This window comes from Podarcis filfolensis (genome assembly GCF_964270895.1).
Source record: "Podarcis filfolensis genome assembly, chromosome: 12".
Classification (NCBI taxonomy): Eukaryota; Metazoa; Chordata; class Lepidosauria; order Squamata; family Lacertidae; genus Podarcis; species Podarcis filfolensis.
In genome coordinates, this window is record NC_139614.1 from 44,781,135 (window position 1) to 44,805,860 (window position 24,726).

At 41.2% G+C, this 24,726-nt stretch overlaps 1 protein-coding gene across 25 annotated transcripts in view; it reads right to left on the reverse strand.

The window, feature by feature from the left end:
- ZMYND11 (zinc finger MYND-type containing 11) overlaps positions 1-24,726 on the reverse strand; it is a 101,314-nt gene that overhangs the window by 48,482 nt on the left and 28,106 nt on the right. For all 25 annotated transcript variants that reach the window (XM_083579645.1, XM_083579633.1, XM_083579644.1 and 22 more), the window contains one exon: positions 4,518-4,652. In XM_083579645.1, the coding sequence (XP_083435771.1) occupies positions 4,518-4,633 (116 nt within the window). In that variant the 5' untranslated portion in view covers positions 4,634-4,652. The remainder of the gene's footprint in view (positions 1-4,517; positions 4,653-24,726) is intronic.

Sequence of the window (24,726 nt, forward strand, 5' to 3'; positions counted from 1 at the left end):
TTGTCCAAACTGACAAGCTGTGATGAAGGTTAACCATGGTTTATTTGAAACTAGCAAACTTCAAATAATGGATTATGAAGCTGGCTTGTTTAAACAAACCTTAAGTCAACATGAGCCATAGTTTAGGGTTCAGGCAGTGTGCTAACTATAATTAATGTCTTATTCAAGGTTGTGTTTACTTGGTCTACAGATCATAAACATATAATTTATCAGAGAACAGAAATGAAATTTCAATCTCCTTTTCATGGTTATACTGGATGAATGGGAGATTGTGAGAACCTGAGCCTTCTCTGAGGATCATTCTCATCAAGCTAAACTTTAGTTTGACATCTGAACGCAGCAACTCTTATTATAGATAAGCTTTCCATGAATTCAGCTCTGCTTTCCTGCCTACCAAAATGATGTGTTGTCTCAATTAGTTCCTGCTTTTCTCTTAATTAGCTACTGTTTTCGTTAGTCTGTTTTAGATCCACCGGTACTTAGGATCAAATCTCGTGATCTCAAACAACAAATGCAGACCCTTTCACAGAACAACACATTTGGGAATATGTAAGCCAATACAACAAAAAAGCACAATCCACCAACCAATTGTACAGCCCAAACCCCCCTGAAATGAGACATGCAAATTTCAAGGCTAATGAAATCTATCCAGCACTGAAACAAGACAGCAAATATATTGAGACATATCCAACAAATGTGTCCCGCCAATGCAAATATTTTAAGCTTGTGCAACAGAATCGCTTGTCTTCTTCTCCCGACCCTCCCCCAATCTTATCCGGAGAGTTGGAGAACCCAAGATTAGAGTTGGGACTTGCAGGGTGGAAATTTTCCACGTGCAAGCATAAATCCTTGAGCTGATGGGACACGTTAATTGGATACGGCCCATTATCCCACCCTCCTTCCCTCTGGTAGCTGGATGGAACGCAACCATCATTTAGAGGACTCTACGTAGACAAAACTATGAAAAGATGCCAGCCAAATGCAATATGAAAAGGGGAAATAGATATTATGAGAAAATCTACCAAGTTTATTTATTATTTATCAAAATATTTATATACCAGTATGTTATAAAATTGTATCAAAGCAGCAAAAAAACATAAAACCATACAAAAAAAGTATCCTGAAAAGCAGACACCAAATTGTTACATTTCAGCAAAAAAATCACATTTTTTAAAAACAATGTAGCTTATTAAACCTGAATGCAAGGTGAATGATAAATTCAAGTGTAATCTTTCCTTAATGATGGTAATGGCTTATTATTTTTTGTTTATGTTAGTATTAATCTGTTATGACATGAAGTATGCTAGAGGGATTTGGATTTTCATCAAGGTCAACCACATTAGAAAATGAAAGACAGTAAAAAAAGGGGGGGGGTTCTGAAGTCGAACAAGACATACCTTGTAAACAAGGCCATTTACACATATCAGCAAATCAGCCCCAAACTGGCCTGCTGTTGCATTTTCTGCGCTTATTATGCAATACGCAAAATTAAAGCACTGGTTAGAAATTCAAAGACTGCAATAGCATTATTCACTAACCATCTCCCTGCTCCATCCATGTAAAACTTGAGGAAACTTTCAAATGGCCTTTCTTAAATGGTGCTTTCACATTTTGCGAGATCTCTCGCAAACAGGTATTTTGTTCCCATCTCATTACATTGCTTCCCTCGGCCTATCTGTTTGGCCTACTTAATACTCAGACTTGCTGAATCAGCATTCCTACAAAAATGTCCCTCCACAAGGCAGACACTCTCCTCCTCCAAAGGAAAAGCCCAGACAGTAAACAGAAAGAACCAGGTGTATAGTGCAGTCTGTAATCTAGCAGCCGGTAAAATTCATTTTTTAAAATAAATTAAGCTGGGTATTTTTTTATTTAAAAAAATCCCATTCAATCTAGTTTGATGTACCCAGTAGCGATGCTCAGTTTATAACTCCCCAGAAATCCTAACTCAACTTACCTGGGAGTAAGTCCCCAAACTGAATTCAGTGGGACTTACTTCTGGTTACGACTGTGCTGCAAACCGAGAAGTCGTCAGGTTTATACACCTTTTCTGCAATTACTGCACTCAGTGGTTCACACCCCCCCCCCCCGATATAAATCCATTAAGAATAATAGTATCATCACATCCCTGACATGCCATAACCATCACGTTATTCAGAACGGAACAATTCACTGTTATTAAGAAAACAGCCAAATCAAATAACCAACAGAGTAACACTCAGTTCCTACACCATCAGTACGCACTGCTCTGTCTTCTGCTTCATTAGCTGGTCAAATGAGTAGTAGGGTAGATTTTGCTACCCTTGGACAGATTAATATGTTTGCTGTTCTCTGCAGAAACTACCAGCTCCTGCCTGCAGGAACAAGGTGGGCTCTGTGTTGAAAGTTTGCATGCTTCTCAGATTTGAGGGAGTTTGTAGAGGCTCTTGGGTGATATGGGAGTCATGCTGCAAATAAGGTTATTTGAGGAGGGGGGTGTTGGAACAACAAGAGGACAAGATGCTCATGGAGAGAAGATAGAGATACCCTTGAGAGCCAAACCTCTTGTCCCTGGTGCAGCTAAGCAGGCTTCTCAAGCCTGAGACCAACACGACAGCCGCCAATCATTGCATCTGCTTCACTGCCTTACAGCAACCATGCACCAGTAACATTATTTGTACTAACCTTTGGGAGTTCCATTTTTAGATATTTTAATTGCTTTATTGCTTGTATGTTTGCTGCCCTGGGCTCCTTAGGGAGGAGGGACAGGAAATAAGCTGAATTTAAAAAATCAAGTATCAGTGTTGCTAAAACGAGATGGCTGTAGATTATTACTTCAAATTTCTGCTAGTGTGAGGAAAACACCCTATCTAGGATTTTTAGACTTCTCTTAACCTAAACAGAAAAGCAGGACAAACTATTCAACGTACAAAATCAATAAGCAATGCCCAAAAGATTGCTGCAAACCCATTTGAAAGTGGAATAAGGTTTTTGCTCACCAGGGAGCCTTCACCTCCCACATTTGACAACCAGACGTTTCTTATATAGAGGCCACAACAAAATGATGTGACATCATCACGTTGTGAGACGTTAACAGAGGTGGCATCTAAAAGCAGGAAGTGCTTGTATGTAACTGCTGTCTTTAGTAGCCATTCATAGTGCACGATATGTGGTAACCCCACTGTGCTTGCAAGCAGACATGCAGGTATCAAAGACGCACCCACACTGCATGAAACAATTATTCTAATCAAACATGGTCTGCTGTTGCGTATGGTTTACTCCTTAGCCTTGTACACCTCCTTCTGGCAGCTCCTACAACCAAGCTGGTGCCAAAGGTATTGCTATTCTTTCCTTTGGACCACGTCAGCTTGGCTTCACTCCTGGAGTTTGGCTTCACCCCTGGAGGTACACCCCATTGTCTCTGGAGACAGACAGATGCCAACTCGCTCACTGGTTTGCTGCTGCAAGAAGGAGCAGGCACTGGTGAAGATTGGAAGCTTCCCTTTGTTGTTTTCAGCAAACCGGTTTGCTGAACCCAGCTGAACCCAGGAAACTATGGTTTGTACAAGCCTAAGTTTGCCCATGAACCAAGATCGCTAAATTCAATCAGATGATGACTCGTGGATCCAGTTTGGGTAAAGAGACAAAATGTGGGTTGCCACAAAATAGGAACAGGAAGCATAGTGGAGTACAGGCTACATGAACTAGGGAACAAATGAAAGTTTCTTTCACAAAGTCAAATTGTTTTTCCAGCTAGCCCATTATTGTCTACTCTGGCTGGGGCACAGAGGGCATTTCCCTTTAACTGCTTCCTCATTGTAACTGAAGATGTCAAGGATTGAATCTGGACCTGTCGCATGCAAAGCAGATGTTCTACCATTAAGCTATGGTCCTTTCTAGAGATTTGGCATTACTGTATAGTCTGAATGCAGCCAATGGCTGTAGTAGGGAGAAGAGATGGTTGCAGTGAGAGTTCCGTATGGACATAAAAGTTGCAAATAATTTTTTCCCCACAGCTAGTCTTCACATGCAGTTATTAAGCAGGAAGAGTTATTTGTTTTTGTTTTAAAGACTGAAAACCTTTTACTATATAGGGTTATAGTCAACTTAGTCAGAGTAGACCCATTGAAATTAATGGACCTAGGTTAGTCATGTGCATTAACTTTGGTGGGTCTATTACAAGTATAACTAGGATTGAATACCACCATTAATACACAATCTTTGTAGTAGGGATATTATTTTCCACTTGAGAACAACTTTTTCCATCTTCCTATCATGTGTCAGGTGCTATTAATGGCAGGAGACTGGACAAGACAGACCACAGGTCAATTTCAATTCAACACAACCGTTTCCTTTTTCAAATGCATGGTCTATGACTTGAAATATAGAGTACAAGAGTACACAGATTCATATGAGAAAATAATATATATATATTATATGGCAAAAATGTTTCTGTGCTACTCCATTTTTATTGCTGACACCTTCTCATTGGGTCACACCATTTTTATTTTAATTAGTAGTATTTAAATGACACTTACTTCGTAATACGGTCAATGTTAGCAATTTGCTTCTGGTTTCGGATGATTTCTATAGCCGCCCAAAGATGCTGGATAGCTTTTGTATCTGCCTGACGCCTTTTCGTTAAGCGTGCCATGACCCCTTTACTTGTTCAACTGCAGTGGAAAAATAACAATAATGAATTATAAAATAGATTACATGGTGATTATATTGCACCTGCCACAAGTAAGATTATGAGGGAAATTATGTTAACTGCAACAATCTGATTCGGAGGTTATTTGTTTTATAAGCTCTATTATTGCAAGCTCTATATGTGTGGTTTCAAACTCTTGGTATACAGATAGAGCAAAGTTTTATTCTCCAGAGACAATGCCCAGGATATGCTTTTTTACTGCACAAACTAACTCTCCTGTCCTCAGAAATAGTCTGGCTCCATAATAAAGTTTCGGCCATGTAGCAGAGGTCAGGCACTGTATTTACAAAAATACTTGCACGCCACAATTTCATTAAAAGTAACAAATTATATACACTCAAGGCGGGAGGAAACACACACACACAATTTTAAAACAGACCACCAGCTAACTATTACAGCTTTGTTTTTTCTTAATTGCCTGCAGAAGTCTGGAGGCAAAGCAAAATTTTCAGTAAACTTTTAAAGCTTAATATAGGATCTCTGTTGAAAGATCATTCCACAGGACTGGGCCAATGACACTAAAGGGCTCAGTTTCGTGTTGTAAAGGCTCAATTTTGTGTTGATGTCAAATGAGCGTCACAAACTTGGGGGTAGCCATTACACCAAGTATGAGGAGCCTCTGCACCTTAAGATGTTGCTGGACTACAACTCCCATCATCCCACATGCTGACTGGACAGATAGGAGAAGGAGTCCCACAACATCTGTAGGGCCACAGGATTTCTGCACTATATACAAATAATATTTGCATATTGCAAAATCCAAGAAAGATAACATTAAAGGGGTAGATATCTACATTTCTTACAGCATGATTGGTTTCTTCTTTTTTTAATGTATATTGTGTTCTTATCTTGTATTTTTATGCTGTGAACCTCCCCGAGATCTACAGATGAAGGGTGGTTTACAAACTTATAAATATTAATATTATTTAAATAATAATAAGAATAATAATTGAAATCACTTTTCATTTCACCAAAAATGAAACTGTGGGGAAAACCCTGTTTAAACTGGTGAGGCGCCAGAAGGTCAGATATAATTGCTTCATGTACTGAGTTCAGCCTGTGGGCTGTCACATACATGGCCACTCAAATAAATACTCTTTTATTTTGTCTAATCGATCACTTCCCCCCCAATACAAGAATTTCAAGAACGAAGTAATGAAACGAACAAAAAACACTTCGAATTAACCCTTAACATATAGAAAGTTAATAATATCAGAGGTTACAGGCACCAGGATTTCCTAAAGTCCATCACACTTTTCCACCCTAAGAAAATGAAGTTCTACACGTTACCTGTAACCACAATATGGTCTCTTACTATTATTAAGGAGAGGATGGCGTCCCTAGAGAGGGGAATGCACTGCCAGCAGAATCCAAGGGGACCAAAGTTGTCTGTGCCTATTTTACAGTAAACCTACATGATGTTCACCGTAACACACAACATCTCAGTCTTATCAACATTTCATAGGCGGAAATCAGACCCCGGACAACAAATGTCTTCAACTCCTCAGGATAACCTGTTCCCAACCTCCAACTCAGTTTGGACATTCTCTCCAATAGGAGAGTAGGATTGTCCATTTGAAATTCTGAGGAGAGACTCCACAAGCAATCTAAGGAGTTGGCAGTGCAGGAGAGACTTTTTTTCAACCCTAATGCAAACTATAAACCTTCTGGAAGGATTTTACTGTAAAGTCTCTCCTGCCCATTAATATGAGCATATAAATTATTAGGAATAATAAAGTCAGTGGCAATGGAATTCCTGCTTTAAATGCAGAACTTAGCATTTAAAGCATCATCTATTTTTTTACTTTAAAAAGTGTGCAAAATGCTTAGAGCCCAATCGTTTTCAATTAGACTTAAAAAAACAAAATCCCTCTTTATCCACCCCCCGCCCCATGCTGCAATTTGCCCATCCATCTAACTATAAACAAGGACATAACAAGCAGCTGGCATTGTTTACAAAAAATTTCCAGAAGCAGCAGGCAAAAGGTACAGATAAGCCACAAATCGCCCACAGGGCCGTTACAGGCTAGAATCCCCCCTTTTAAAAAGATTAATCCTGCATTTTGATCGCTACATAACTTTGTTTTAACGGTGCCACTTTCAGAGTAAGACACTGTTGATAAATGGCAGGTTATTAACATATATGCAGTTTATTCTAGACACCAATGAGTGTCCTAAAAATGAAGCCCTCTGGTGTAATACTAGAATTAGAATGCTTACAGCAAAACAAGAGGTGTATTTAGAATAAAGTAAGAATTCTACTCTACAATAGGAGCACTGTTCACAGTCTATATTTATTCCAGTATCTGCATATGGCTTTTGCAGCGCACAAGATCCGAACCGGCCCAAGCTAGAGAGCACCTCTCATTCCTTGGTGCGTTTTTTGGGGTTATGGGCCCAGGGACTTGGTGGTCACCTTATGACTTAATACTTAAATTTGGAATAATAATAATAATAATAATAATAATAATAATAATAATAATTTATTATTTATACCCCGCCCATCTGGCTGGGCTTCCCCAGCCACTCTGGGCGGCTTCCAACAAAATATTAAAATACTATAATACATCAAACATTAAAAGCTTCCCTAAACAGAGCTGTCTTCAGATGTCTTCTAAAAGTCTGGTAGTTGTTGTTCTCTTTGACGTCTGGTGGGAGGGCGTTCCACAGGGCGGGCGCCACTACCGAGAAGGCCCTCTGCCTGGTTCCTTGTAACTTGGCTTCTCGCAGTGAGGGAACTGCCAGAAGGCCCTCGGCGCTGGACCTCAGTGTCCGGGTAGAACGGTGGGGGTGGAAACGCTACTTCAGATAATATTGCAATATATCAATATTGCACAGCATCTAGCGTCTTACTGACATGTATATGGTCGCTGTTAGCATAATCAATCTCCTCAGTTGCCCTACCACATTTCCTTGGCATGTGATGCTGGGGTTAAGAGTGTTGGACTAGGGCTGAATCGAAGTTCAAATGCACACTCGGCCATCCAACCAGTGGTGGTTGGTACCCAGTGGAAATGGCAGAGCAGAAGGCAAGAGGTGGAACCAGTGGCAATGACTGGCCAACTAATTCTAGTTTAATCCCCATTCTCCTTCCTGCTGACGTCTACCAGGGCAATATTGAGACTATGGAGGAGAAGGAGGAAGAGCCTGACAAAGATGGCTGATTGAGGGCAGACAGAGTTTATATATACCATATTTTTCTGTGTATAACACGACCCCTATTTTTTGGGACTCCAAATAAAGAAATCCCCCATACGCTCTATCCGTGTATAAGACGAACCCCAATTTTAAACTTGAAAAAATAGGGGAGAAATATAGTCTTCTGCACGGAAAAATACGGTAAGCAGTGACACAGAAGGCCTATCAGTTAAACAACTTCCATACTCTATTTTAAGTCACCCTGTTGTTATAATCTAGCAATACTTAACATATATTTCTTTTAGCAAGCCACTCTGAGCCCCACACATACATTAAACAGAATAGAAGTATTGCCACCCAACCCCACCCCATTCACCAGTACCCCCATCACCTTTCTCCCTCTTTCCCCTTTTTCTTCCTAATGTAACACTAATGTCTCAACAAATGGAATTGATCTGTACAAAATGTTAACTTGAAAAAAGAGACATTGCACATACTTTGGTAAACCAAGAAATCTTTAAGAATAATATATATTTTCTAAAAAAGTAAGCCACTCTGAGAACTTGGTTATAGGGCAGAACATACTGCCCTATATAAATCACAATTAATTATGGTCCACGGGTACCACATCCAATCATATCACTTTGAAGATGTGTCTGGGTGGAAAAGTGAGTGGAGGATTTTCCTGAACTGCATCATCATCCCTTTGCCTGAGTAGATGCATTTGGAAGATAGGCAAATTCTCAACTTAATCTGGAGCAAAAGTGAAACCAACAAGAATAAAGCAACAGGACTCATCACCTCAATACCATCTTACAAATGCAGCCTAACTGGTTTATGGTTTACAGCATAATTTACACAACTGCTGCACTGTGTCCAAGTTGTGCAAATTATGATCCAGTTTCAAAATGTGCTTGTCATAATATTAGTGACCACAGCAGCTTTAAGGAGCTGTGCAATTAATATTCTTATTTGGGCTGGCTTTCGGTGGCAGGGTTAAGAGACTGAATATTTTTTATTTTACTTTTAGTATTTTATACCACATCAGTCAAAGACCTTGGGATGGCTCCAAAGCAAAATAAACAGGAAAAAAATGTAATAAATCGGGGGGGACGGGGACGTCCCATACCTCAACTACTGATAAAGACTGAGCTGCCTATAATGCTGTATTGTCGGGAAAGCCAATGTGGTGCTCTAGAGATGTTTCGAACTACAACTCCCATCATTCCTGATCATTGGCTGTGCTGGCTTGTGATGAAGGCAGTTGTAGTTCAACAACTACTAGTGGTTATTAGTCTCACAGATGAATCCTGATACGTGCCATTTTCTCCCCCAACATAGGCTCTCCATAGCCTGATGGGTTGAACTGAGAGCAGGGGGCCTACAATGAAAACTGAGTTGTGCAATGTTGAGAAAACCAAAACAACTTGTTGTGTAAAAGATTTAACTCCGCATGGTTGTATCTTAGCTCTGGTTTTGCTGTTGATTCTAACCGGAACTAGGTCCTAAATAGGCCTGGAGTAGACCTGCCAGCTAAACCTCCTCCCTCCAGCTAATTACTACAGGTTACACAAGCTTAAAAGGTTAGCATTCAGGGAGACAAGCCAGGGGAAAGCCTTGAGTGATGAGTGGCAGGATAAACCCCAAGTGAAATCAAACAAGAACTGGTTTGGCCAGTATAAGAAATCCTTAGGCGGGCAGAATATCAGCTTTTCCAGGAAGAATGTTTCCAGCTCAGCAGCAGGCTCCTTCTTATTGATTCACTCGTCGTCAGGTGTTTTAACAGTGTGGTTTAGCAGTTACAGAGTGCAGAGCTAAGGCCTGGGAGACCAGCATTCAAATCTCCACTCAGCTATAAAGTTCACTGGGTGACCTTGGGCCATTCACAGCCTCCTGAGTGCAACCTCCCTTACAGGGTTGCTATGAGGATAAAAATGAGGAGGAGGTAACTATTTAAGCCACCTTGAAGCACTTGGAGGAAAGGTCGGGTATAAATGTGATAATAAATTAAAAAAAATTTCTTTGCCCTGACACTTGTGACATTTGATAGATTTATAGTGCTCGAAGGGAAATGCTCTGCAAGAAGACCTCTGCAGTTTTTTGGGGGGTGGGTTCCCCAAAAGTCAAAAATCTGTGAGTGTGCACATGCCAGATCCCTGTGCATACCCCTATCTTTATTTTCTCTTCAACTCCCTCTGCAAGACCACCTTTTAAACTCAAGGGAACTTTAAAACTGGTTTGTGGTTTGTTGCTAGTTACTGCAAAAAAGGAAATAGACAGAAAACCACAGTGGTGTGCACATTATGTTTTAAGGCACGCACTATTCACCTCACTGGATGAGGACCTTAATATGTGCATAAATACGCAACTAAATTAATCTTAATAATTCAAGATTATGGCCACAGTAAACATGTGGCAGTTAACAAGACATTTTCTTTCTTTATTTTTTTTAAAAAAACATGTGGCAATGTCAAAGCCAATTCTTTCTTGAGTTGTTCCCTAAGCAGTTTTCTTCAACAAATCTTATAAATTTTCTTAGTACAGGAAGGTCGAGACAATCCTTTCACTTTCCCAAAACAAAGCACGGCTGCCTGAACACGTTCTAATGTTTTGTTTGCACTCCAACAAGAAACACAAAACATGGCACAACCTTTTGATCTTTCTCAATCCCCTCCGTCAAAAAGTCTGTCGTTACGTCTTTCAAAGAGAAGTTGGTTTAAATTTTGGGAGTCAGGTACAGAAATAGCCGCACTTCGCTATCTCTTGGTCTCACAGCCTGTACACATTTGAAGGCCAAAGGAACGGCAGAGAGGGGAGGAAAGGTAACACACATTTTTCTTTGTGTTCTGTACTTTTCCTGACTTGACATGAAATACTGCATGACTGACAGGTATCCTCATCCCAAAAGACAATCAATTTCTCCCTTGAAGATATCAGTTCATTTTAATGCATTAAAAAGAAGAACATTTGTCCACTGCCAGCCATTGAGACCGAGGTATATCTGAATCCAAATCCAGAACAGCAGCAGAAAACGCTACCTGGCGTCCATCACATGGGAGAATGAGCAGTAACATTTCAGTGCAAACTACAGAGTGAGGATTGGTGCTGCTTTCAGGAGGAAACACACGTTCTCTGTGTCAGCTAAAGCAGAAGTCGTCTCAGTGACCAAAGGCTATTTACTAGTCTACAGAGCCATCTTTCAAGCATAATCACAGTCCAAAACACTAGTAATTAAAAGGTAGGTATGCTGCTCATGTCCCATGCTGGGGTGACTGGGGTGATTGAGAACAATGGCTGCCCTTTGGATCTCATCATAGTTGTAGCAAGTTTATCCATACAGAAACTTGCTACAACTATGATGAGATGCAAAGGGCAGCCATTGTTCTCAATGGCTGCCTTTGCATTTAACCTTTAACCTATTCAAGAGTATAGTGGTACCTCGGGTTAAGTACTTAATTCGTTCCGGAGGTCCGTTCTTAACCTGAAACTGTTCTTAACCTGAAGACCACTTTAGCTAATGGGGCCTCCTGCTGCCGTCGCACCACCGGAGCACAATTTCTGTTCTCATCCTGAAGCAAAATTCTTAACCCGAGGTATTATTTCTGGGTTAGCAGAGTCTGTAACCTGAAGAGTATGTAACCTGAGGTACCACTGCACACCTTTGGATTTTATTGTGGGTCTTCTCTTCACCAGAAAAACCTGCTTCCCATACAGAATTCAAAACAAGAGTCCCCGGTCTCATCAAAATTTACGTTGCTAAAGTAATTCTCATAAATGGAGGAAGGCTTCCATGCTGCAAATTCTGACATACCAAAAGGAACCGCTCACGAGCAAAACAAATTGTAGGACACAACTCTTCTTTCAAGCTCCTATGTCTGTAGTATCATGGAATTCAAACAGTTCAATTATTTAGCATTTGCAAACACAAGGTTTCTCCTTGTGAAAAATAACTTTCGCTATGGGTTTATCTCATGTCTTCAGCCAGCTGAAATCTTTCTTAGGCTACGCACAGTACAAGCCTCTGAATATAACCGTAGTGTTTTGTGTGTGTGTGTGTTTTTTTTGTTTGCTCTGCATGCTCATTAGAACAGCAAAACAACCGTAGCTGTTAAAGACAAATTCTTTCTTCCAAGGACAAACATTCCACAACTCCTTAAGGGCGACTAAGCCCGTAGCAAGTTTCAAATTTCAATCATTTTCATAAAGTCCACTGGGAATGTTATGGTGCTCACTACACAAAAGGAGTTTTCTCAGGCTTCGTGGGGGGAGAACAAACAAAATGGCTGACTATATGGAGAAATTAAAATGGCTGGATTATTTCAACAGATAAAAGGTCAGCTACAAAGGAAAATGTCAGTCCCATTTACAGTGCTACCTCAGCTTACACACGCTTCAGGTTACAGACTCCGCTAACCCAGAAATAGTGCTTCAGGTTAAGAACTTTGCTTCAGGATAAGAACAGAAATCAAGCTCCAGCGGCGCAGCAGCAGCAGGAGGCCCCATTAGCTAAAGTGGTGCTTCAGGTTAAGAACAGTTTCAGGTAAGAACGGACTTCCGGAACGAATTAAGTACTTAACCTGAGGTACCACTGTATAAGAAACTGCAGCTCTTGCTGCTGGAAGGCCACTAAATGGACACCTTTTTTTCAAGAGAAGGAGGCCCAAAATGAAAGAAGCTGAAGCCAAGCTTTCTTCATGGTCCAACTGGAATAGGGCTGGGAAGAAACTGTTTTGTTGGTCTTGCTGTTTGCTGCCCTGGGCTACTCCGAGAGGAAGCGTGGGATAGAAATTAAATAAATAAACACAGTGTGCGTCCCAAGTTCAATCCTAAGCAATCCCTGATTGATGGATGTCAAGCAGCCCTTCTAGGAAGGAAAGAAGTTAGAATATGAACCCTGGTGCGCTTCCCAACACTGTCAAGTCAGTACAGTGGTACCTCGGGTTACATACGCTTCAGGTTACAGACTCCACTAACCCAGAAATAGTGCTTCAGGTTAAGAACTTTGCTTCAGGATGAGAACAGAAATCGTGCTCCGGCGACGCGGTAGCAGCAGGAGGCCCCATTAGCTAAAATGGTGCTTCAGGTTAAGAACAGTTTCAGGTTAAGAACGGACCTCTGGAACGAATTACGGTAAGTACTTAACCCGAGGTACCACTGTACCAGGATAAGCAATAGTTAGCAAGTACTTTAGTCTGAACCAGTATAACATATGTTCCTTCTACACTCTCATATTCTTGTCCTAACAGCATAGTTGTCCGTCAAGATGACTCCATGGTAACACTACAGAAAAAAATCACACACACACACATTTCAGCAGCTCTTATCATACAGTAGTGGACCAGCCCCCAGACCCCTTGCACAGTGAACTTGAGGAAGGGGCACAGAATGGGTCGAAGCCCAAACCCTGCAAAAAAGGATTCACTACTGATTTTTTTAGTATTTTGAGTTGTTCCTATGGGTACAACTATTGTGTTTACAGTATCAGTGGTTGCTAGAAGATGGCGTTTACTGCTTGCTTAGGGAAGAACACCAGAAAGATTGTTTTCTGGGGGAGAGGAGTTTTTCCAAAGCCCAAAGGTCCTACCCACCCACCCTTCTCATTATCTGTGTGAGATGGCTTCATGCAGGAGGGCATCTTCCCAGTGGAAGTGAGAAGAAAAACAAGTCACTGCTGAACGAATGCAATTCTTCTGCTCCACACTGGGGAAGAGAAAATATAAATCTGCCATAAACTATGGGAATTAGGGGCCTCAGGTGTTCGTGGATTAAATCCTCCCTTCTCACATTAGTGTAATTTCTTTCTTTTTCTCACGCAGCTGCATAAATACAGATGAAAAAGGTCCTGGACTGAGGGCTCCCACACCATCTTTTTCATAGATGCTTTTTCACTTGCATCATAGATATGCTTGTTCTGTGATATATATATATATATATATATATATATATATATATATATATATTATACACACACACAAGACTGTCAGCCAATTAAAGAATTTTAATTGATCACATTCTCTAGTGAATTTCCCTCCCCCCTTTTAGTTTAGAACTTTTATTTCTTTAAATTAGGCCTATGTTTGTGTTAGAATATTGCTTTATGTGTGACCAGAACTGCAAGTGTAAAGTGCTGTGGTTTATTGCTAAAATTACATTTATTTTCAAAAACAAAATCCTTCTTTTTCTATAGTCTCCATGTGGGCATACCTTTATAGCTTGGGGAGGGTTCAGATACACACATGCTGGGCAGTGCTCTGTTTGGCTCCAGCTAAATATCCTTCTTGGGGGAACATGTTTTCGGGATCATATGAGAAGCAGTTTTGAAAACGGTCCCCAGTTAGACATGCCTTATCAGCCCCCTGTGTTAACAATACTTATCTTTAAATTTCCCTGTTACTGTGAACACTAGAATCAAAACACCATCAAAAAATAAAACTCATGTACCCTTAGCTTTCAATCCCACCAATTAAGTTTGCCATCAGTAATGAAAATTAATTGCCTCAGTTAATCAGCTGAAGTTTGAATTAATTAACAGTGCAATCTTCTGCCTTCCTACTCAGAAGTAAGCCCCAGTGAGTTTAAAGGGCCTTACCCCCAGGTAAGCACACACGGCACAATCTACTGATTAAACTGATCAAAGTTTTCAGGTTTAAAGAAAAGATCAGTAATTACATCAGCAGTCACTGCCTCCTCTGGCAATTATCTCAAGAGTTTTCCTCTACTGTTTTTGTTGTGGTCTCTCAGACCACTTGTGGCCTATAGGTCAGAGTTTCTAAATCACTGGGTTAAACAATTCGAGCAATTCGTAAAAGTTAAGAGGAAGTTGGCATGGTAAGCATCACAGCAATATCCTTCTTGAGGGGAAACAGATGGAGTATTCCAATACTCTGAGCATATCTGTGTGATGTTTGCGAGGCCCTGCAATGTGTTGTGGTTGTGGTAGGTGTAAGCCTACAGTAGGCTGAAATACCTGATAACCTTTTAACTCTAACTTACTCAATATAATCCATGGAAAGCTAACCAGCATACCCTGATTTTGTAATCACAATCTTCACGATTAAGCATCCATTGGGCTCACCCTTTTGCCATTCTTCAAAGACCTTGGCGGCAAGTATATAGGGCAATGAAGGCCTCACTCCATTGTCAATGGTTCCCTGATTGTGTTTATTTTCTTAATCTGTGTAGAGAAGACTATAGCCACAGTGCCGGACCATAAATGTCTTATGTCAACAAAATACCGTATTTTTCCATCTATAAGATGCTCCCCATTTTGGGGGGCTCCGGTTTAAGAAAATATGGGGAGATGTATCCGTGTATAAGACGCCCCCAAATTTTTGACATTATTTTCTGGGGGGGGGGACCTAGTCTTATACACAGAAAAATACGGTATTCTAGAAGGCATACCAACCACTTAAAGAGAGAGAACTCACTCAGGAAGTGATGAGTGGAAGAAAAAAGGAACAGGGTGTTAGCAGCTACGCAAGACAAATGATTGTGCAGTTTCTTTGAGGCTGTGTTAGTGCTTAAAGAAACTAAAGGAATGCAAGTAGTTATGCACGAGCAACAATATAAACTCCTGCAAAGTCCCCCGAGCTTTGCAAGATACAAGTCTCATACTCCTACCTGACCTTTCCAACATTATGAAGATGTGTATACAGTATTCAGCCATAATGTGGCTGCTTCGGTTTATTTACTTTTAAAAAGGAAAGCAAATAAATGTAGCGCTGGAAGTGATCCTAACCCAAACCCTTTAACTTTCTGAAATCTCAGTCTCTCTCTTTTCCTTCTTGTATGTTTCACTGGACATAAAGCTGGTATCCGTGCTCTTAACACTGTTACACTTTGAGCATGTTAAGTTGCAATCTCGGTTTCCTTACTTGCCTCTTTCGCAGGAACGCTCTTCTACAGATCCTGGACAATTCAACATATTCAGTGTGAAGACTATGAGATGCTGTAGTGCAGCCAAATTATAGTGCAGCAGGAGATCAAATACAAGAGTGTGGATTTGATATCCCACTTTATCACTACCCGAAGGAGTCTCAAAGCAGCTAACAATCTCCTTTCCCTTCCTCCCCCACAACAAACACTCTGTGAGGTGAGTGGGGCTGAGAGACTTCAAAGAAGTGTGACTAGCCCAAGGTCACCCAGCAGCTGCATGTGGAGGAGCAGGGAAACGAACCCGGTTCACCAGATTACGAGTCTACCACTCTTAATCACTACACCACACTGGCTTTCCTGCAGCCAGGAAAGTTGGGGATAAGGAACAAAAACTTGCCACATCTCTAAAGATGCAAATCTGATTTGCTTTTGCCATACTCAATCCTGAAAAGCTGGTTTACTTTCTCTAACCAAGATGATGACATACAATACAAGTTATTTACAGGCTCACCTACTAGTTGGGTGTGGAGCTTCAGGCCTGGGGAACAAATGCAGCTCTCCAGTCTCTGGGGCTCTCCCCAGGCCACACACCCTCTCAACAGGCTACACCTCCCCTTGAGTGCTTCTTTTCCTGCCTGGGTCATATAATTCAATCATAGTTGGAAGGGGCCACAAGGGTCATCTAGTCCAACCCCCTGCAATGCAGGAATCTTTCACCCAACACAGGACTTGAACCCATGACCCTGATATTAAGAGTCTCAAGCTCTACCATGTGATCATGTTTCTTGCTTGTCTGGAAGGAGGATGTGAGGGATGTGTGGTGTGTGAACTTCACATAATTTTTTTGACTTTGGAGCTGTTCCAGCATGCTTCTGTAAGCATCTTGAAGAACTATGTACCATTTAAAGGCTGCAAGCATCCAAGCGTCTCCACCCCCATCATTCTACCCGGACACTGAGATCCAGTGCCGAGGGCCTTCTGGTGGTTCCCTCACTGCGAGAAGCCAAGTTACAGGGAACCAGGCAGAGGGCCTTCTTGGTAGTGGCACCCGCCCTGTGGAACACCCTCCCACCAGATGTCAAAGAGAACAACAACTATCAGACTTTTAGAAGACATCTGAAGGCAGCCCTGTTTAGGGAAGCTTTGAATGTTTGATGCATTACTGTATTTTAGTATTTTGTTGGAAGCCGCCCAGAGTGGCTGGGGAAGCCCAGCCAAATGGGTGGGGTATAAATAATAAATTTTGTTGTTGTTGTTATGTAGTACAGTAAAAATTTGACTTTGCCTTTCCAAACAACCAATGTCCTTTTAAAATGTGTTGGGGAGGGGGGATTATTGGGTTGTTTTTGGTTTTTATTGTGAATTTTGTGTTTTTTATAGTGATTTGATGTTGTAACCACCCTGAGACATGAGGGTATAGGGCAGTATACAAATTTAATAATAGTGGTTCCTGCATTGCAGGGGGTTGGACTAGATGACCCTTGGGGTCCCTTCCCAACCTGACAATTCTATGCTTCTGTGGGAAAGACTATGTTGGGAGATGACAAAGCCTTTCAAGTAAGATTTGCAGGATCAAAGCTGCACAATCCAACCGTACTCAAGTGTTTCATTCTATTGCTGCAACTCACTGGTGGGCGTCACTAAAACTGCATGGGTGTGTTTTTGTATTTTTGTAAATAATGGCAGAGCAAGGGCTGGAGTAAGTACATTTGCTGCTGAACGGATTTGTTTTCTTGGAAGTGTGTTTTTTTAAAGCACGGTACTGAAGGACAGGGAAATACCACTCAGAGAATAAAAGACACAACTTCCTGATAACACACAATACAGCAGAGGGCTTAGAAGAACTATTCCCCTGGCCGAATCACCAGCTAACATTGCTTTTATGTATTTCAACACAATGGCAATGTTATACTGGAAGCTAAGCAGCTCTGGCCTTTGGAAACTATCATTTAAAGGTATGATTTACACATAATGCCGAGGGCTGCCTGTTTTATAAATCTGCAAGAGCAGCTAAAACGGGAGTTTCTAGGTTCTATGGGAAATCTCCACTGCATGACCAACAATGCAATCTGTTGTTGTTGTTTTTTTTTAAAAAAAAGGTAGGGAAGAAGAGTTTGGATTTGATATCTTGCTTTATCACTACCTGCGGGTGGCGCTGTGGGTTAAACCACAGAGTCTAGGACTTGCCGATCAGAAGGTCGGTGGTTCGAATCCCCGCAATGGGGTGAGCTCCCGTTGCTCGGTCCCTGCTCCTGCCAACCTAGCAGTTCAAAAGCACGTTGAAGTGCAAGTAGATGAATAGGTACCGCTCTGGCGGGAAGGTAAACGGCGTTTCCGTGCGCTGCTCTGGTTCGCCAGAAGCAGCTTAGTCATGCTGGCCACATGACCCGGAAGCTGTACGCCGGCTCCCTCAGCCAATAAAGCGAGATGAGCGCTGCAACCCCAGAGTCGGCCACGACTGGACCTAATGGTCAGGGGTCCCCTTTACCCTTTAAGGAGCCTCGGTCCCTGCTCCTGCCAACCTAGCAGTTCGAAAGTACATCAAAGTGTAAGTCGATAAATAGGTACCACTCCGGCGGGAAGGTAAACGGCGTTTTCATGCGCTGCTCTGGTTAGTCATGCTGGCCACATGACCCGGAAAAACTGTCTGTGGACAAACACCGGCTCCCTCGGCCAGTAAAGCAAGATGAGCACCGCAACCCCAGAGTCGTTCGCGACTGGACTTAACTGTCAGGGGTCCTTTACCTTTAAGGAGTCTCAAAGCGGCTAACATTCCCCTTTCCCTTCCTCCCCCACAACAAACACTACAAAGAAGTGCGACTAGCCCAAGGTCACCCAGCAGCTGCATGTGGAGGAGCGGAGAAGCGAATCCCAGATTATGAATCTACCGCTTATAACCACTACACCACACTCGGAAAAGAAAGCCATGACCACACGGATTTTATATGAAAGTACTATACCAAGATGTGATTATTATTTTTTTAGTGCTGCACAATCATAGCGGGAAGTGGAAGAGGGGTGTCAAAAATATCCATTGTGGTTTCACCATTACGTTCTGGCTGTTGTCCTACCAACACTGGGGAAAGATGCATCTGCATAGTACCTTCCATGCATGGCTTTCAAACTGTATAGTGGGCCGCTATCTACCCCACATTTGTTGCACGCATGACATACCCTGCATCAAAGCAGTGTCTTGACTGAACTTTGTACTGTCCCCTTACAAATGGACTGGTAAGACTACTCTGTATGAGTACAGAATAGAATACATGTTTATAGTACGGGTTAAATATAAAATCCCTGCGCACAGAAAATCTGATGTTAGAAGAAGAGTTTGGACTTGAAAACCCGCCTTTCACTCCTCTTAAGGCAGGCATAGGCAAACTCCGGCCCTCCAGATGTTTGGGACTATAATTCCCATCATCCCTAGCTAACAGGACCAGTGGTCAGGGATGCCTGCCTTAAGGAGTCTCAAAGCAGCTAACAATCTCATTGGAGTCCATAGTAGAGTTTTCCCATTCCTGTTCTAATTCCAGTCAGGATTAAATAATTCCAACCATCATTCACAACTTTCATCATTTTCACCTATGCATGTTTTTAAAAAATGTTTTCAAGTAAAAATACTTATAATATTAAAGAGAACAATTCAGATGATTCAACACAGTAATTATAATGCTCATTCCCAAAAAAGTGGTCCTTGTCTGCACATTTGTCATACCGCTGTCACGATCAGCAAATTTTATTACTAGTGATATATCCAAAATTCTAGCATCCCAAACATGAATTGTCTTTTACAGAATATGAAACATTCAGGGGGCCTTTTTTTGCCGCTGCTAATGAACATAAAATAAATTCTAAATCTGAAGCACGGGTGCCTTTTGAATCAGCTCTTCGCACTGAATAACCTGAAAATACAGACAAGCATGTCCAAATTACAAGCAAGTTCTTAACTTTATTGTGTTTCTCCATTGTTTTCAATTATAATTTAAATTAGAAGGCAAACAATAAACTGTGCTTTCCATTTAAGAAACAGCAGTAACTAAAACAGCTCACAGCTTCAAACTGGAAACATTTATTCATCTGCTGTTAATATCTGGCCAACAGCCAACATGAAACTGCTTGCATCTGCATTGTGCAACGTTTTATTGGCACTTTATGGTAGAATATCTACTATAAAACAAGTTTAGGGCAATAGGAGACATTTTTACAGTGAAAACAATAATTCTCTTATCCACAAATTCACGTTGTTCACGGACTAACTCCTTGCTGTTTAGAAAACTACTGCAATGGTCATCAGCTCATCTTCCTATTTCTTTTTAGACAGCTCTATTTGGTGTGAATTATGAAGAACTTCCCAAGATGACACAGAAGGCAGTTCAACAGCAAGGGAAGAACGCAAGATGGGCAAAAAGAAAAGAGATGAGTGGGGAACACTTAGAAATCAAATGTCTACGCTTAGCCTTGAAAAGGACTGCCCTCTTTTTGCTTGTAAGGATTTGATCAAGTTGACCTTGCATTGCAAGTCATAGCTACCACAAAATGGAATGAGATGAACACCTAGGGAACACCTCGCACTGCCAAACAGAGGCTGATGCCCAAACTTAGAACACAAGCTGCATCTTTAATAGCGATAAACGTCTCTGTCAATTTTGGTTCTCTCAGCAAGACACTCTTACCTGGAAGTAAGCCCCACTGAACTCAGTAAGACCTACTACTGAATAGATATGTACATGATTAAACTCTCAAGTAAGAGCCTCATGCTTCACAGGATCTGGAAAATAAACACCTTTTCCCTCAGAGCATCTGGCAACATACATCCAGTAATATCACATATTGTTTGTAGGACCTCAGCTTGATACTTTTACCTTTTCAGGCAATAGTTCTTGGTAGTTTACCTCTTTCAGCTGGTACTGGACCCTATACAGATAATTTTCTCCAAAAGAGAGGTACCAACTCCATCTCAATATTATGTGAAAGACAAAGGGGGAAAAACAACTTTCTGTTTTCCATTTATACTGCCCGAGATGCTCCTTCACATTGCCAAGTTCTTTATCTTGCTGCTTCACATAATGAATCTCTTTACTGTGGGATAAGTTTTCCCGGCCACAGCCGATTTCATCTGATGAAATGGACTGTGGTCGACAAAAGCTTATGCCATAATAAATATGTCAGGGCTGCATCCAATGATGGTCACATTCAGAGCAGATCCATTGAAATTAATGGGCATGGCTAACTAAGGCCCACTAGAATTTAGTTGGATACATCCTATAACCCTTAAGTCTTTAAGGTGTCACAAGACGAGATTTGATGTTTAAATACTGGCTTATTATTCTGTTCTGACACATAATCTCCATTATAACATGCATTCCAGGCAACAATCGACTGACGCACAACTGAACACATCACAGAGACCTGGAAGTGGCCAGAAAAGGGAGCCTAACTGGGCGGGGTTGTAACAGAGTGTAATGGTCTTATGCACACACCGCCCGGGGTCAGGAATGTAACCCCCTATGCAAATCAGCCATTGCCTTTACTTTAAAATTCTGAAGTAAACCTCCAATCCTGTAATAGTTTGATAGTCTAAAATTCTCATTCCTCCACCAATCTGTCTTATTAGCACTAACTTTATGCATTTAGACCTCTTACCCAAAAATATTCACAAGCAGTAAAGGACTGATGGACACAGTTCCGTTTAAAACAGAGAATCCTGAGGAGTGACGTAGGGTATATACAGATTACTTTATACCAGCTAGATATTCAAAGACATCTGTCAAGCAGAATTCAATAAGCCAGGAGAGAGGGGAAAGGGATTAAAAAGATCAATAAATCAAAATGGTGAGGACCCAACAATCTATTTTATCTACGTAAGAGAATATGCATATTTTTTCGCTTCCTTGCTCCATGGCTTCCCGCTTTGGCTTCAAAGGCTTTTAAAGCATTCCTAAGCTGCAAAGACCCCTTTGGGAATTTGTTGGGGGAGTAAGAGAGAAAAGGAAATATTACTCAAGCTTGGTTGGGAAAAGTCCCACGACACCAGGCATAGGCAAACTTGGCCCTCCAGCTGTTTTGGGACTACAACTCCCATCATCCCTTGCTAACAGGACCAGTGGTCAGGGATGATGGGAATTGAAGTCTCAAAACATCTGGAGGGCCGAGTTTGCCTATGCCTGCACTACACAAACAAGTCAGACCAGTGTATTTCTCCGGATTGCAGCCGGTGGAGAAGAGAAGTTAAACAAAATTTTCACCAGGACTCTGGAAGTTCCAACTGCAATTCGAGCATTCTGTATGCTGGCAGGATGCAAAAGGACAATATACAGAAGATAGAATCCAGGGCAAGACTATGTATGAAGCTCCATAAATCCAACAGGAAATGAACTTTGGTATGTGGCCTCATTAGAAGCAATATGTGGTTTTTACCCCAATAAATGTCATCTAAAGCTGCCAGTCCATCAGGCTGTAGGAGAGGGAAAGGCAGAGATGACACAAGAGGGCCTCTCTGCCGATTTTGGGCCTCCTCTCTCTGAGGGCAGGGACTGACTTATTCCTGGCATTTGAAACATTTGTCTTAAAGGTAAAGGGACCCCTGACCATTAGGTCCAGTCGTGGCCGACTCTGGGGTTGCGGCGCTCATCTTGCTTTATTGGCCAAGGAAGCCGGTGTACAGCTTCTGGGTGATGTGGCCAGCATGACTAAGCCGCTTCTGGTGAACCAGAGCAGCACACGGAAACGCCGTTTACCTTCCCACCGGAGCGGTACCTATTTATCCACTTGCACTTTGACTGCCAACTGCTAGGTTGGCAGGAGCAGGGACTGAGCAGCGGGAGCTCACCCTGTCGCGGGGATTCGAACCGCCGACCTTCTGATCGGCAAGTCCTAGGCTCTGTGGTTTAACCCAGAGCTCCACCCGCATTTGTCTTAGGCTATATCAAAGCTCATAGGCTTCATAACAGAATTTCAATTTAATTAAGGAAGGAGAACTATGTCTTTCAGTTTGTAAGTTTGAGGCAGCGACTGTCTGTCTGTAAACCGCTCTTGGAGCCTTTCTTTGGCTTTAGAACAGGATAAAAATGTTATAGATAAAAGAATAAATAAATAAATCAGCTGAATAAAGGCAGAATAATCCATCCGCAAAAGCCAATAAAAAAAACAACCTGACATCAAAACCACCCAATAATTTTAAATATCTATTACATCCATTTACAAACCATCTATTGCTTTTTATTGCATATTTTAGGTGCTCTTGTAAAGGATCACTGTGCTTATTTTATTCTAGCTCCAACTGAACTGCTACTTTCTGGACATTTCCCTCTGAACCCAATACAGCTTCCCCCTCCCGACTCACATAAAGTCCATACCATAATAAAATTTGTCAATCTGCAATGTGCCACAAGACTATTTGTTCTTTTCCCCCCCTGCAACAGATGAACAGATCCCCTTTTAGAATCTATAAACTGCTGTGATCAGGAAAGTGACACCCTAGAGAATCAACACAGTCTTCTTAAATTTTAATATCAGTGACTGATACCCAAAAATCCTCTAAACAGGTTTGGTGGCATTTGTGCATCCCGGGGCTTAACGACTTGCTCCCCTACTCCCTAAAAGCAACATCTTCTCACTCAGTATGGAGTAATAGTGTTGGGAATCAATAAGAGATAAAATATGGCTAACATTTATTAATAATAATAACAATTAGGGACCCCATCTCAGACTTTTCCTGGGGAAAAAGAAATGATTGATTCTGAGACACTTTAACTTAAAGGAAATACAGTACTGTTTAACTGAAAGTGGAGAAGATGGATGTTCGCATGGACCGAAGGTTTTAAGTAATCATATTTTATTCTTTTATGTAAACAGAAGGAAAATCAGAAGTTCCTTTTCTGTATTTTTTTGCTAAACTTTCTTTTCTTTTGATTTATTTTATTTTTTCTTTCTCTATATTTCCTCTCTTTATTTCTATTGTTTGTTTCTTTTCTTCTTGTTTTTCTCCTTTGTTTTGTTGTTCTCCTTCCCTGTTTAGGGAAGTTTTTAATGACTGATGTTTTAATGTATTCTTAACCTTTCGTAGGAAGCCGCCCAGAGTGGCTGGGGAAACCAAGCCAGATGGGCGGGGTATGTATGTTATGTATGTATGTATGTATGTATGTATGTTTGTATAAATAAATAAATAAATAAATAAACAAATAAATAAATAAATAAAGGTTTGTTTGTTTTCGCAATTTCACTGTATTATGGGAAAATCTCATTTTTTAAAAGAGCAAATTCATTTTTGTGAGCTTCAGATTTTGGAAACTCAAAAGGGGTGTGTATGTGTTAAGGGAGGCTATCTTGCTGAAAAAAATGATAGCAAAACAACTTCAAGGTCTGCTGTCTTTGCAGGACCAACCACGCAACACGAAATCAGTTTATGTAATGCACATTCAACTTTGTAACTCGCATTCCCATGCCATTGCTTAGGAAAAAGGTACCAGCTAATATACAAAATGGCAATTCGAGTAACATTGTTTCAATATTTAAAACAAGAAGATAGCATTGTGCAAATGTGTTTCGTAATGTGAGCAAGTACTGTAGGTCTGAATGGACGCCTCAGGATAAAAACTTTCCCGAGAGAGTAAACTAACACCACTTATTTTGGGTTGCCATCTTTCAAAAAGTAAAACACCGGATGCAAAAGTTGTTCAGCTTTAAGGAAATTCGGCAAAAACTAGACATGGGCTGCCATACGTCCAGATTTCCCCAGCCATTTCTCCCTACACACTTGATTCCGACTACTGTATTCCGGCTATGTCCAGGAAATTCCAGACGTATGGCAACCCTAACTTATTGCAGCCTCCATTCTGGACTACAAACCCCATCAGCCTCAGCCAGCATAGCCAAAATGTCTGAAGGGCACCAGGTTGGCTAAGACTGTCGCAATGTCTCTTTGAAACAAAATAATAAAAAAAAATCCTTCCAGTAGCACCTTAGAGACCAACTAAGTTTGTTATTGGTATGAGCTTTCGTGTGCATGCACACTTCTTCAGATA